This window comes from Salvelinus alpinus, chromosome 37 (assembly GCF_045679555.1).
Source record: "Salvelinus alpinus chromosome 37, SLU_Salpinus.1, whole genome shotgun sequence".
In the NCBI taxonomy this organism is placed as follows: Eukaryota; Metazoa; Chordata; class Actinopteri; order Salmoniformes; family Salmonidae; genus Salvelinus; species Salvelinus alpinus.
The window spans coordinates 6094239-6109388 of record NC_092122.1 but is presented as its reverse complement, the minus strand read 5'-3'; the positions used below and the strand labels follow the sequence as shown (position 1 = coordinate 6109388).

At 45.4% G+C, this 15150-nt stretch overlaps 2 protein-coding genes across 3 annotated transcripts in view; both read left to right on the top strand.

Annotated features, from left to right (window-relative positions):
• Positions 1 to 132: 132 nt before the first annotated feature.
• Positions 133 to 2973, top strand: ssbp1 (single-stranded DNA binding protein 1). 2 transcript variants are annotated; one of them, XM_071386893.1, is made up of 6 exons: positions 133 to 253; positions 796 to 868; positions 989 to 1046; positions 1215 to 1443; positions 1688 to 1776; positions 1874 to 2973. In XM_071386893.1, exons 2-6 carry the CDS (start codon positions 845 to 847, stop codon positions 1918 to 1920), a joined length of 447 nt encoding a protein of 148 aa, XP_071242994.1. In that variant the 5' UTR covers positions 133 to 253; positions 796 to 844; the 3' UTR covers positions 1921 to 2973. The 2 variants fall into 2 exon arrangements, with proteins under 2 accessions (XP_071242994.1, XP_071242993.1); XM_071386892.1 differs by lacking the exons at positions 133 to 253; positions 796 to 868 and having other exon boundaries at positions 947 to 1046.
• Positions 2974 to 3365: 392 nt separating this feature from the next.
• creb3l2 (cAMP responsive element binding protein 3-like 2) overlaps positions 3366 to 15150 on the top strand; it is a 30516-nt gene continuing 18731 nt past the window's right edge. Inside the window, exon 1 of the mRNA XM_071386890.1 lies at positions 3366 to 4100. Coding sequence (XP_071242991.1) covers positions 4002 to 4100 — 99 coding nt within the window. The 5' untranslated portion in view covers positions 3366 to 4001. The remainder of the gene's footprint in view (positions 4101 to 15150) is intronic.

Genomic DNA, 15150 nt, shown 5'->3' with positions numbered 1-15150 from the left:
ATTGTTTATATCTTGTGTCGCGCAGCTTCACGGGAGACAACAATCATACTATTTGGAAATAAAACCTACAGGTTGTGTAATGTCCCCTACATATATAATTCTCCATCATCAACTTAAATGTTTTAATTTTAAAGTATTTGATCCAGCCCCAAGTATGAGAGGAACTGTCTTTTGCCTTCTACAATGATTCACGGACCTATGTTAGCGACGGACCAGAAGCGGCACGTATTGGCGATTTCGGTTTCTGCATCATGTAAGTGTAATGAACTTGCTGTATATCCTTAGATATATATGATGATAAACAACAAGCATGCTAAAATTTGTAGGACAAGTGTACTTTTTATGGCAGTTCATGTCTCGGCCCTATTATTAGCTATCTATCCACTCTCAATGCAACTAATGTAGCGAGCTAGCGGAGCATGACTGTAACATCAGTAGAGATTACAATGTAACGTTAGCAAGCCATTTACACATGGTTATAATGCGATACAATTGATCTTTGTGGAGACAATGTAGCTAGCTAACCACACTGGACATATTTCAAGCAGCAGTCGGTAGGCTAACGTTACTATTATTATCTTCGATTTTAGCTAGCTACTATAGGTATTTGAATAATGATACTATATCTAGATAACGTTGCCCACTGGGAAAAGCTACCCAAATATGACAGGTGTGACAATAGAAGAAAGACAATTGTGTCCATGTAACTTGCTGGCTGTTAGTCAGGATTAAAGCTCTAACTAATCCTCATAGCCTCATCTTGAGAGGAAGTCAATCTGATGCTCTTTCTTACAGTCTGTCTGTCCACTTTACTGTCATAAAGTCCTTCCAGCAAACAGAGAGAATGTTGAGAAACAGAGCAGCACAGGTAAGTGTACAACACACCTACTCCAGCTGTTCCCCCTTAATCGCTACTCTGCTGTACTTCTGTGGCTGTGATTCCTTGGCTGATTGTAGTGTAATGTGTCTTTATGCCTCTTCCCTGCAGGTTTTCAGACAGCTGGTTAGACACCAGTCTACAGACACCAGCCTGATCCTGGAGAGATGTAAGTATAGACCGTCAGGGCGCTTTCTCAGGTTTCTCCTCTATTGATCACAAACAATCCAGACCAGCTGATGTCTGTCCGCTCCTCTTTCTTCCCCCATAGCTTTGACGTGTGTGCACTCCTTAATGTCTTCCCCTGTGGCTTTGACATGTGTGCACCCCCCCACAGCGATTAACCGTGTCCAGCTGCTGGGCCGCGTGGGGCAGGACCCTGTCATGAGACAGGTGGAGGGACGGAACCCCGTCACCATCTTCTCCATGGCAACCAACGAGATGTGGCGCTCCGGGGACGTGGAGACGTCCCCCGCAGGAGATGTCAGCCAGAAGACGACGTGGCACCGTGTGTCCATCTTCAAGCCTGGTCTGAGGGATGTGGCCTACCAGTATGTCAAGAAAGGGTATGTTTTTCACTCTGTGTCACCCTGTACACTGTGGGTTGTCAATTTCTCAGACTGTTTCTATTTGTCTGGGGACTAGGAGCCTGATAAGTAAATATTTTTCAGTCTAATCTGCTAATATCAGTCTTATCTACTTAGAAGTGTCTTTGCTGTGAACACACAGGTGATAACTGGTCTTATAACAATCTGCAGAAAACGTTATATCAGTAACACATTCCTTGGTTCTGTGTGCCCCCCGTTCTAGGTCGAGGGTTCTGGTGGAGGGGAAGTTGGATTACGGGGAGTACGTAGACAAGAACAACGTCAGACGCCAGGCTACCACCATCATTGCAGGTGAGAGAGGGGAACACGCACTCAGACACATTTCACATTCACAGACATTTTATATTTTAATAACAATTAAAAATATATATTATTTTCCTTTCTACAGACAACATTGTATTCTTAAGCGACAACATTCGAGGGCGGGATCAATGAAGGAAATGGCACTCTTCATCTAGGAGGAAGACTAGAGCTCTTTCTGTGTACCTACTCTAGTGTCTATATATTAACTGACTGTTGAAGGAGCTGTGTGACTGCTATCTAAATGGGACAGAACACAGTGTAACACCTCTCTGTTGACTGTAGAGAATGATGGAGGACTATCTGTCCCATTTATGACGTCGTTGAGCGCACGGGCAGCGCCATTGAGGCCATCTCCATTTTGAAGTAGTCAATTTTCTTCTTCTACTACTACTGAGTTGGTAAACAAACTGAAAGGGTTCGTACTGCCACCTAGAGTGTGTTGTTGGAACAGGTATAAACCCAAGGTTGGGGATTTACTGCCACCTGCAGTTATGGAATGTTTGCTCACGAGTATAATTCATTGGCCGATGACCTGGATGGAATTATGTGATCTTTCCTTAACCCATAGGAGGTTACCATCCAATTGACTACTTCAAAATGGTCAATGTCCTCAATGGCACTGCCCATGCTAAAACATGCTTATAAGTATTAAAGTACTCTATCATTCTCTATGAGTGTGCCAGGGTATACCTAAACATGTGGTTACACGTATGTATTTTAGCCACCAACATTTTTATGTTACTAATCTTAATTTACGCCCATTTGTGCTATTCTTGGTGGAGTACAACTAATGGAACTGCGGTTCAAAGCAGGATGCAAAGGATCATGCCTTAAAGGTGATGACTTACGGTTGTTTTCCCAGAGAAGCCAAATCACAGATGAGAAAAATAAATGGTTAATGTGTGACTGACATAAGGCTGTACCCAAAACTATGATTGTGCCAGTTTCATATTGAATGTTATACCACCTGTTTTCTTCTAAGCATGTCTTTCTGTTCTATTTCAAAGATAGTTTGAAACTTGTAACTATTTGTTTATTTTCGGTTTCATTCCACTTTAAAAAGTGATTTTTTTCCCCTTCCTGAAATCACCAGATTCTCACCTCCATTCTGGCTTGGCAAATGTTGTACTCATGTTGTTTAATGTACTTGTATGTATCATGTAAAATATACAACTTTTTCCAGAACTTTTGCCTTTCTCTTAATTTCAATATCCACACATTAGTGGAATCATTTCATGTTTCTTAGCAGAATGTCCTCTTTGACCTGTTCCCTTGGCAGACCACTCTGGGGTTGCGGTTGAAGTTATTGCAGCAGAAAGTTGGCTATTCAAGCGCTTATTTTTTTTTAAAGCTTTAACATGATTGGTTGATTTGCATTTCCGGGGAGGCAGTGTTTAGAACGAAGAATTCTTGTCTATCTCTAATTTGTTACAAAAAGTACGTTAATGTTATTTAATTGGCTTATTCGCTTGTCAATCAAAGACTCGGGCTCAAAGCCTTTGGATTGGTCGCGGACCCTGTTCAATCACAGACGGTCTGAATAGAAGGACTCGTTTGATTGGTCTGACGCAGATGGACAGGAGCAGGTCTTTCTCAGTGTGGCAGTTGTAAATTCCCTATCAATTTCTGACCGAAATTATTGCAAAGTGTTCATGCGAACAATCTCCATATACATTGTAGGTGTTGCGCTGAATGTATATTTTGCCGTTTATCTTGATACAAGCTACGCATATGAAATGCAAACACTGTAGGGTTTTAGTCTGATTAGTTGTCGCTACTCCTCTCCCTGCCCCCACCCACATTCCTGCCTGTCTGGTCTGCTCTGGCCGTGGGTAGCAAACTTCATCAAGGAATAAGAGGAGGAAAAAGTCCATACAAACTCTGTGCCAAGAAAATAAACAATACCCAACACGGGGCAACCTTCCTCTAGAGCCTTGCTCTATTTTTCACATTTTTAATATTGTAATTCGGAGACAACTGTTTTAGTTGGCAGCACTACTGCGTGTATTACGTCGTTGTAGCAACTTACCTACGTTTCTTCACTGAAGTTGAAATAACTGCGTGGACGGAGTAAAAAGTAACATTCTGCGGTTGTTATATCGCTGCAAAGTGGGTGAAGGAGTGTATTTGCTATCTGCGCTGCAAAGTATCATCCAAGGGAACTGTCCTCATCTAACGACACATTGTGAATCAGAGCGGTCGCATCGCCAAGGATGGAAATATTGGACAGTACTGAGTCCTTTTTACACTGGGATAGGAATCTCAGCGAGCTGTCGGAGCCTGGGGAAAACGAACATGTCTTATACAGCACAGTAAGTTATAGATCGGCACATATTATAAACACTACGAACCATTATGGCACTGCCACACTTGTCAATAGCACTTGTATTATTATTGATTACCATACCAAGATTCTCGAGGTTTCGCTGGGCTGGTAGTGAAAAATATGCCATCCGTCAAATTCATCGATTATCTTTTTTTTTTTTTATAGGATTTTAAATTGAGTCAGTGCTATTTTCAATGCAAACTATGATGAGCCTATTTATTGTCCTACTTAGACACCCCACGAGTGAGCTAGGTCGATGGGCTGACTGATCAGTTATTTGGTTTGGTGTGACAGAGATAATGATGGCTCCAGCTGGCTCAGAGGATGGGAACCAGACACTTCTAGGCTGAGACTTTCTCCGCTGTCTAGATTTGGTGCGACTGGCTACATTTCCTTACTTCTTCCTCCAATGCCCTAGATTAGGGACACTAGCTGGAATCTTAAAACCTCAGTGAATCCACACCATGCCGGTCTTATTTCTGTGTACTGGACCAAGTCAACCCTTCTGCCATCTACACCTTCCCAGTTCCAACGTTCTCTAACTCTAGAATGCACATTGCACTATAACATGCACCAGTGTTGTGCCCCTCAGCACAGCCATTGTTATTAACACACAACAGGGACCTGTGTCCACAGACCTGCAGAACCGTACAGCCTGTGGGAAATAGTCAATCCCAGGCCATGTGAGAAGAAACTGTACAACCTCTGTGTGAGAGAGTGAGTGAGTAGCAGGCTGTGTGTGTGAGTGAAGGAAAGGTTGATATTCTCAGATGGCACGAGAACAGAGCAGTGTCTTTGTTCAAGTCGCCCATGCCCCCCACCCCCCCTCTCCATTCCTTGGGTTTGAATCCTACTCACACACACTCACTTTCTCTCCTCGGGGTTTGTTGACATGGCATTTCTCACAACAATGCAAACTGTTCTCAGCTGCAGAGCAGAGCTCTCACCTCCCCTGTCACTGATTGGTGTGTATGTGTGTGTACTCGGAGATGGGACGGGGGTCTCAATCTCCCATCAGTGAGACGGGCACATCTCTCTGCGTCTCCCTCCCGCTGGGTACAAACCAACGTTTAATCAACATTATCAAGACTGGACGTTGAACAGACGTCTGGGCTTGACATTGAAATAGAAATGAGTCGTTTTATGTCATTCTACTTCTATGGATTAGTGAGGCCGGAATTCAATCCAATCACGCCTTGTCTGCAGTGCACCCTTTCAAAGGCAACGCACCACATTCGAGGAGGCCGCATATGTCACCTCAATCCCGGACTAATTCTATTTGTACAATGCTCTCCTCGCTACTCTTGCCGGTCTCCATAACTCTTGTTTCTCAACACGGTAACACAACTAGTCGTTTTGAGGTGGCGTCGTCACATCTCCTCTCCACAACGACATTTCCACACCACTCACGTCCCATTCAGAGAAACCCCATCCGCTCTTCATAGATGACTGCTAGGAGATAGTGTATGACTGTCCTTCCGACTGACTATCAGCTGTTATTTCTATTGTGTATTTGTCTTACGTACCCAGGGCCGATCAGTCCTTAGAAAAACAACAGTATGACACTTACATTAGGAAAGGCAACTTATAGGAAAGGCAGTTGGCTGACTTTGGCAGAAAAGCTCATTCAGAGTTGATGACAAACACTGATGTGGTTTTTGCTTACAGAGGAGTTCTCAGAGAAAATGTTATCTCTGCCCAAATAATTACGAAGCGCTACAGTCCGGTTTTTCGCAAGCATCTAGAATACGTCTTTGTTCGTTGTCATGCACCTGGGGCCTGTTATTGTCTTATTCGGGCAATCCCGCGGTTTAGCCCGTCTATTATCAGACAGCTGCAGTATTGCTTTGTTTCTATCACACATTTTCCAGACACGATTCATCTTCTCCTGTCTACTCCTGTCTACGTGCCAACATCATTTATGTTTTGTGTACAGCCTACCAACCGTTCTATATATACTAATCAAGTAGGAGTCTTGTGTGACGATCAAAGGAGGAACTCCCTAGGATCTAGTCATAAATCTATGGGTTTATAAGACTCTGTCATTACCCTCCCTGTGTGTATTTCCTGCGTACGTCGTGGTATTACAGCAGTAGAAGTGAAGTTCTGATTGTTGCCCTCACCGTTCTTTCACAGCCCGACTGTGGAACTTACATTCTGCACTTTTATGACTTTATTACTAGTAAATATGCTAACTATGCGTCCTCTCTCTGACACTATCACTATCACTATCACGCTGTCAGCCTTGCACTTCTCTCTCTGTAAGGGTCGGACCAAAGGGTATTTATTGCTGTTTTGCAGCCTTGTAAGGCACAGTGTGTGTTGATGATGATGATGATAATTCTCAAGTTGTCTTGTCTATGGAGTCTTGTCCGTGAATCTGCCTAGCGACAGAGCCATTGTGCAGACCGTGGAGATAGACCTCTGGTGAGAACATTGTTTTGTCGCTACACTCCTCGAAAAAAAGGCTTCCAAAAGGGTTCTTCAGGTTTCCCCGTGAGATAACCCTTTTTGGTTCCATGTAGAACTCTCTGTGGAATGGGTTCTACATAGAACCCAAAATGTTTCTTCCTGGAACCAGAAGGCTTCTACCTGGAACCAAAAAGGGTTCTTCAAAGGGTTGTCCTATGGGGACCGCCGAATAACCTTTTTAGGTTCTAGATAGCACGCAGACTGTACTGTTAGAGCTACTGAATAGAACAGAGAAGGCGTCTTTGGTGAACAAGCCTATCGCTACTGAGTCAGTGAGGTCATGGCAGTGATTTAGCTAGTGAAAGCCCATTAACAGGTCTGCTAGTTCAGCTCACCCTGCCCAGGTACTCGGATGACAGGAAGTCCCTGGTCTAAGATTCCTAAATCTGAAGCCACCGGCCGCCCACAGGAGAACGTCTGTTTACCCAAAACCAACACGTCTGCCACCCGCCAGGCATGCCGCTGTGTTTGTTCTGTCCATATTTAGAACGAGTCAGAGCTACAGGAGAGGCCAGGAAGCAGAGATAGGCCTGAATGGACAGATTGTACCTCCTATGTGTCTGAATAGTAACAATACTTTATCGATATGTTTTGTGTAGTGTATTAACATGTGGACATATTCATAAACCATTATGTCTCGGAGTGTTCAGTGGAAACGCTACGACTGGTTTAAACTGATCTGAGTGTAGTGGAGTGAAACCAGAGGCAGCAGGATCACCCTGACATGCAGGTTTGGTTATCCCACCCCAGGTTACTGAAACCTCCCCTGTGGTGTCATGCAAATATTGTCTGAGAAAGTTGATCGCCAGAGGACATTTCAAATCAAATGTATTTATAAATCCCTAATTACACCAGCTGATATCTCAAAGTGCTGTACAGAAACCCAGCCTAAAACCACAAACAGCAAGCAATGCAGGTTAGAAGCACGGTGGCTAGGAAAAACTCCCTAGAAAGGCCAGAACCTAGGAAGAAACCTAGAGAGGAACCAGGCATTGAGGGGTGGCCAGTCCTCTTCTGGCTGTGCAGGGTGGAGATTATAACAGAACATGGGCAAGATGTTCAAATGTTCATAGATGACCAGCAGGGTCAAATAATAATAATAATACAGTGCAGTACATCAATTAGCTCAGAGGTTTATTAGGAGGGGGTAGGTGGAGGATACGGTTGGCAGTCTTACTTTAATAGAGCCCTTTTTCTTTCTCTCTCAGTACTGTATATGCCGGTTGGGCATGCCTATGAAGGACAGGGCGCACACTCACGCACGCACACACTAGTCAAACAGAGCGGGCTCTCTCATGCTGTGTGTGTGTGTACAAAGTGATGCCTGTTCTCCACTGGGGCAGGGCAGCCTGATCCTGTGTGGCCCGTCATAACAGACCCCCCCCCCCCCCCCCCCCTCTCTCTCTCTCTCTCTCTCTCTCTCTCTCTCTCTCTCTCTCTCTCTCTCTCTCTCTCTCTCTCTCTCTCTCTCTCTCTCTCTCTCTCTCAATTCAATTCAATTCAATTTGCTTTATTGGCATGACGTAACAATGTACATATTGCCAAAGCTTATTTACAATGTAAAAATGAGAATCAAAATTGTCAACGGGACAACAGTAACAACAATAACCAAGGGTCAAAATAACCATACATTCAACAATAACAATAAACATACAGTAAAGGACATGTGCAGGTTGATTGGTCTGTCAGACACTGTCCCTCAACTTATGGCAGGCAGCAATGTAGTGCGCTGCCAACCCACAGCTCTCTGCGTCCTCCCCCAACAGGACTGGTAGCCTATCCTCATCAGAGAGGTCTTTGAAACCTTGAATAAGAGTTTCAAATTTGGGGAAATGACACTCTAATTGTTTTATATTTTTGACATTTTGTCAGGAAATGCAGCTCCGTCTCTCTCGCTCTCGCTCTCGCTCTCGCTCTCTCTCTCTCTCTCTCTCTCTCTGTGCCAGGCTGAAAGGGCCGTCTGTGTGATGTCTGCTGGGAGGGAGGGTCACAGTCTGGGACACACACACATGGCACACGTGAATGCAAGCACACCCATACACACTCACATACAAGGCCACATTCACTCACTGCCCTAACCCTATTCTATTCAATATCAACTCCTTCATTTCAGGAGAGGATCATTTCCGTGGGAGAGGACGTGCACTGATTTGGTGTGTGTGTGTGAAACATTCATATGAAAGGGAGTGTGTTAAGTACCGTGTCCTTTGCATATATTAGACAGCCTGTCAATCAGAGTTGTCTGTGATGATGATGTGCTTTGAAGTGGTATTTGTTTGTCCCTGTTCCAGCCCTACCTCTGTGCATGCGTTTATATGTAGGTGTGTTTCTGTCATTCCACAGCTCTTTCTTCCCTCCCACTGCATGTCACGGTCAGTCATTACTGTCAGTCATTCCTCCCAGGCATGTAGGTGCTTTGATCATCAGGAACAAATCATATTTAGATCCATTATCTATCATGTCGTGTTGCTTTTCTGTTTTATACAACAGGTGGTTCTAATCCTGAATGCTGATTGGTTAAAACCGCATTCCAGCTAGTGTCTATTCCATAAGTTACCACCGGATAAATCTATGACGTTAAAATGCCTATTTACTCTGTTCCATCTGACTGCGCAATTCGCTGTCTCATCAGCCCAGCCAGGCAATCAGATCAACCTGATCTCCACTATAAAAAGCATCTAAACATTATCTCACATTTCTTTTAGGCTAACATTTCGTTTTCAACAGCAGAGATTTGTATAAACCTTGCGGTCTGTCTCCGACATTTTCGTGTTTCAATATTCAAATTCGATTTCCAGATGTCCCATCGTAATGAACGTGTCGGGATGAGACGGACAGGAAGGCAACTTTTCGCAGCCAGTCGAAATCATGAATCAGCTTCATTTTTATAGATATACAGTACCAGTCAAAAGATTGGACACACCTACTCATTCCAGGGTTTTTCTTTATTTCAAACGCATTAAGAAGAAAATAAATTCCACAAATACATTTCTAACAAGGCACACCTGTTCATTGAAATGCATTCCAGGTGACTACCTCATGAAGCTGGTTGAGAGAATGCCAAGAGTGTGCAAAGCTATCATCAAGGCGAAGGGTGGTTACTTTGAAGAATCTCAAATATAAAATAGATTTTAATCTGTTAAACACTTTTATTTTGTTACTACATGATTCCAAATGTGTTATTTCATAGTTGTGATGTCTTCACTATTATTCTACAATGTAGAAAATAGTAAAAAATTAAGAAAAACCCTGGAATGAGTAGGTTTGTCCAAACATTTGATTGGTACTGTAAATACAAAGAACTATCAATAGAAAAAAGGTCAAACAAAATGAAGTGCAGCTAGTTTGCAGTCTTTCCAGTTTTAGTTTGAAGTTATTGTGTTAGTTGTGTTGTTGGCTAGCTCCTCTGAACCGTGTCCTAACGAGAGAGCACTTTTTCTATGCCAGGCGAAATCATACCTCATTAGCTCATTGTTATGGATGTATCCGAATAAATGTCACTAGAAAAACTGCTTAACAAATGCAGCTACTGTTATTCTGTCTGCACTGTTTGATGTGACTGTAAGTTAGCCGTAGTTGGCTAGCTAGCAAGCAAGGGATAAGAACGTTGCCAGCCAGTATGGCAATGGAACATTTAGAACGAACGACTGGGTCTCGTCCATAGATACAGAACAAAAAGACTGAACGACTGGGTCGCGTCTCTGGTAACCGAACCAATAGAACGAACGACCAGCCGGCTTGGGTAGCAACCTTAGATTTGTGTCGGGACTATATCTCGTGGAAGGATGAAAAAGTATGAATAAATTAATCAAAATATCCTTTATAATATAAATATGTAAATCATTATTTGAATATGTTGGTAACCCGTTGTATAAAAGTGATAAAGCGGGTGTTTGGAGGATATATTGACACGGTTCGACTTCATCTCGAGCCTAACAACACCCGTGCCAATATGTCCTCCAAACACTGGCTTCTCGGGCATTATCACTTAAATAAGCTCAAGGGTGAGGTGCTGTACTGGATATTCTGGTTCTTAAGACAAAAGGAAATATTTGCAATACTCAAACAATAACAGATTGGAAAGATAATGAGGGGTCTTCTACTTCCTGGTGTTGTGTTGCGTGCCTCTTCCTCAGACTTCATAAATCCTCATTGAAGAGAAACCATCTTTGATACTGGAAGGTACCTGTACCATACTCAACTTCCTGTCAGGTAACCATGGCAATGGCTGCTCTTTAACCATGTATGCTTTGGAAATGGCACCCTTTTCTAGTGCAATACTTTTGACCAGAGTGTCTCCAACCCCTTCCGCTGTGAAGTCTTCCTCCACACTCCATTTAGCTTTTCTTCTGTTCTGAAGCCGGACATTCATAGTTACTGTAGGGTTGTAATTAGTGTGTGTGAGAGGGGTCATTACTCCTAACCCACAGCAGCAAGCTTCCACGCTCTACAGCACAGCTACATTTACACTCTCCCTTTCTTGTCCTCGCTAGAGGCCCTGGCTAGCTGTTAACTGGTTGTGTGTGTGTGTGTGTGTGTGTGTGTGTGTGTGTGTGTGTGTGTGTGTGTGTGTGTGTGTGTGTGTGTGTGTGTGTGTGTGTGTGTGTGTGTGTGTGTGTGTGTGTGTGTGTGTGTGTGTGTGTGTGTGTGTGTGTGTGGACGTGTTTAACTATTCTTGTGGGGACCAGAAGTCCCTACAAGAATAGTAAACGAACAAAAAGTTGACCAGCTGGGGACATTTTGTTAGTCCCCACAAGGTCAAATGCTATTTCTAGGGGGTTTAGGGTTAAGGTTAGGGTTAGAATTAAGTTAAATATTAGGGTTAGGGTTAGGAGCTAGGGTTAGGTTTAGGGTTAGGATAAAGTTTAGGTTTTTGGGTTAGGGTTAAGGTTAGGGTTAGGGTAAGAGTACGGGTTAGGATTAGGGTTAGGTTTAGGGTTAGGGGTTAGAGAAAATAGGATTTTGAATGGGACTGAATTGTATGTCCCCACAAGGTTAGCTGTACAAGACTGTGTGTGTGTGTGTGTGTGTGTGTGTGTGTGTGTGTGTGTGTGTGTGTGTGTGTGTGTGTGTGTGTGTGTGTGTGTGTGTGTGTGTGTGTGTGTGTGTGTGTGTGTGTGTGTGTGTGTGTGTGTACTGGGTGTTGTCTATGTTTCTCTTTAGAGTAGGGCATGGTGTCCCAGCCCTAAACGGGGAGAGGAGCCAGATCTACAGTAGCCTAGTAAGGACATAGTTTGGCCAGGTATTCAGAGTTCTACAACACGATCCAGTGAGTCTCTGTTCTCATATTTCCCTGCTCTCTGTGTCGTCTTACCACTGATCGCTGTGTAGCCCTACATTCACTGACGAAGCTGTTTAGGATAGAGGCAGACATTTTGTCAGGGCTTAGTAGTTTGTGTTTTAATAGTCGTTTTTTTTTCTTCACCTGGAACCCATTTCCTGGGCTGTTCACAAGTTTTAACTCCATATCCTCCGTCCCTTCCGTCTCTCTCACCCGCTCCCTTTTTAACCCTATAACGTACTGCTTCCTCTATCCTTCCTCCTTTTCCTCCTCTCTTCCCTTGAGGCAGGGTGGGGGAAGGGACAGTCAAGGTGGACATGCCTGCTCCTGCCCCATAGTCTAAACACAGCTCCTTCACCTCTCTGATGCCTCTCTCTCCCTGCATTTTTACATTGACATCATTTTCCTATTAGACGATGTCAACCAGAGAGACATGTATAGAGTGCTTTCAGAACAACTTAATAAATGCAATGGTTGAACAAGTTGTTTCCCTCAGCAGGCTTGTAAGCCTTTCACTGGACGCCCTTTATGTTGAAGGGGACTGTGACTCAATGGAACCAAACCCACTACACTCGCACGGAGAGACCGCTTGATCAACAGTTGAAGGACGTCAGTGGGGCAGAGTGACTGCATGCCCGGTCACTGTGTCAGAGCAGGCCTGGAAAAAGTGAAATGTCACTGAAGCGGGGTGTGTGAGTTCTGGACTCAATTAAGTTGCCTTGGTAGGAAACCATGGGAGGCGGGAAGAGAAAAAGAGAGGGAGATAGAGTTTTCCAGACACTAGTCATCTTCCAGCCTCTTGTATCTCTGCCTCTCGCTCTCTCTCTCTCCCTTCTTCCCTCCCTCCCTCCCTCTTTCCATTTCAGATCCCGCTGCTTAGTCTGTCTGCCAAGGGTGTGTGTGTCTGATAACACTTTGAGTCACTGTCTGAACTCTGACCCCGAGGATGTTCAACGCATGAGCTCAACGGTCAGTCCATTAAGAGGATCTGAAATTCATCAACAACAAATGACATTTTTACTACTTTCATCCACATTTTTTTGCTCGTTTTTAAGTCTTCTTTTTCAGGTCCAACTGCCCTCCCCAACCACATAGGATACACACATTCCCATAAAGTGAATTACTTTTCAAAGTAGTGCACTATATGGGCAATAGGGTGTCACTCACAGGAGGCGGTGAGAGGAGGACGGATCATAATAAATTAAGGAATGGAGTGTGTTTGATGCCGTTCCATGAATTCCATTCCAGCATTTCAATTAAGGTGCCACCAGCCGCCTGTGGTCTCAATGTACCCTTTAGTAATGTCATTTAGCCATGTCCTTTGTCATGCAGTGGTTTCCCCTTCTCAGTTCACATGACTGCTTCGAGTGATTATCTTCTGAAACACACCGTGTTTGGAGAGTCAACACATCACACCGGTTTAACGTCACACCCACTGGTAGTAGTATCCTGGAATTACAGACAAACCCGTCCTCCACCTAATCCTATCCAATCAGTGTGTCTCATCGGTCATTCTGACCCCTGACCCTTCACCCTGCCCTGAGGGGGATAACTGGGTCACATAGCGGTCGTGTTTGGTTGAAATGAATGGTCACAATTTTTGAAAATGAAGAATACTGCATGAGATTCAGTGTTCCGTTTAAAAAATAAAAAATAAACAATTTTTCTGTGGAGCATGACCATGGGATTGGATCGTAGCATTGCATTGTTCCAAAGGACAGAAACACAACCCTGGCTTCAGTTGGTCCCTTCAGTCCCAGCCCCCCCAGTCTGAAACCCCACCAAACCCCCAGTCTGAGCCCTGTTTCTGGGCCTCTGTCCTGCCGTCAGCCCGTGATAACCCCCAGTCTGAGCCCTGTTTCTGGGCCTCTGTCCTGCCGTCAGCCCGTGATAACCCCCAGTCTGAGCCCTGTTTCTGGGCCTCTGTCCTGCCGTCAGCCCGTGATAACCCCCAGTCTGAGCCCTGTTTCTGGGCCTCTATCCTGCTGTCAGCCCGTGATAACCCCCAGTCTGAGCCCTGTTTCTGGGTCTCTATCCTGCCGTCAGCCCGTGATAACCCCCAGTCTGAGCCCTGTTTCTGGGCCTCTGGGTCTCTGTCCTGCCGTCAGCCCGTGATAACCCCCAGTCTGAGCCCTGTTTCTGGGTCTCTGTCCTGCCGTCAGCCCGTGATAACCCCCAGTCTGAGCCCTGTTTCTGGGTCTCTATCCTGCCGCCAGCCCGTGATAACCCCCAGTCTGAGCCCTGTTTCTGGGCCTCTGGGTCTCTGTCCTGCCGTCAGCCCGTGATAACCCCCAGTCTGAGCCCTGTTTCTGGGTCTCTATCCTGCCGTCAGCCCGTGATAACCCCCAGTCTGAGCCCTGTTTCTGGGTCTCTATCCTGCCGTCAGCCCGTGATAACCCCCAGTCTGAGCCCTGTTTCTGGGTCTCTATCCTGCCGTCAGCCCGTGATAACCCCCAGTCTGAGCCCTGTTTCTGGGCCTCTGGGTCTCTGTCCTGCCGTCAGCCCGTGATAACCCCCAGTCTGAGCCCTGTTTCTGGGCCTCTGGGTCTCTGTCCTGCCGTCAGCCCGTGATAACCCCCAGTCTGAGCCCTGTTTCTGGGTCTCTATCCTGCCGCCAGCCCGTGATAACCCCCAGTCTGAGCCCTGTTTCTGGGTCTCTATCCTGCCGTCAGCCCGTGATAACGCCCAGTCTGAGCCCTGTTTCTGGGCCTCTGGGTCTCTGTCCTGCCGTCAGCCCGTGATAACCCCCAGTCTGAGCCCTGTTTCTGGGCCTCTGGGTCTCTGTCCTGCCGTCAGCCCGTGATAACCCCCAGTCTGAGCCCTGTTTCTGGGTCTCTATCCTGCCGTCAGCCCGTGATAACCCCCAGTCTGAGCCCTGTTTCTGGGCCTCTGGGTCTCTGTCCTGCCGTCAGCCCGTGATAACCCCCAGACACAGCTGGAGCTCCAGGCCCGGAGTGTGTTCATTCCTCCCGGGAATAATATCAGCCAACCACAACAGTCAGAACAGGACCTCAGTCTTTATCATAGTTGTTTTGAGTTGATCATCTGTTGAAGACACTCTGTCCTGCCTCCTATCTGAGCCATCAGTCTTAGGGGTTAGAGTTAGGAGGGACGCGCTGGCTATGACGCAATGACTAATGCTACATGACTAGGTTGTACATGGAAGGCATGCAAGGCAAACGCACATGTGCCATGCATTTGTGTGTGTGTGTGTGTGTGTGTGTCATTATCAGTGAGTCCGTTCACAAGGAAGAGGCCAGGGCAAGGTACAGCCTTACACACA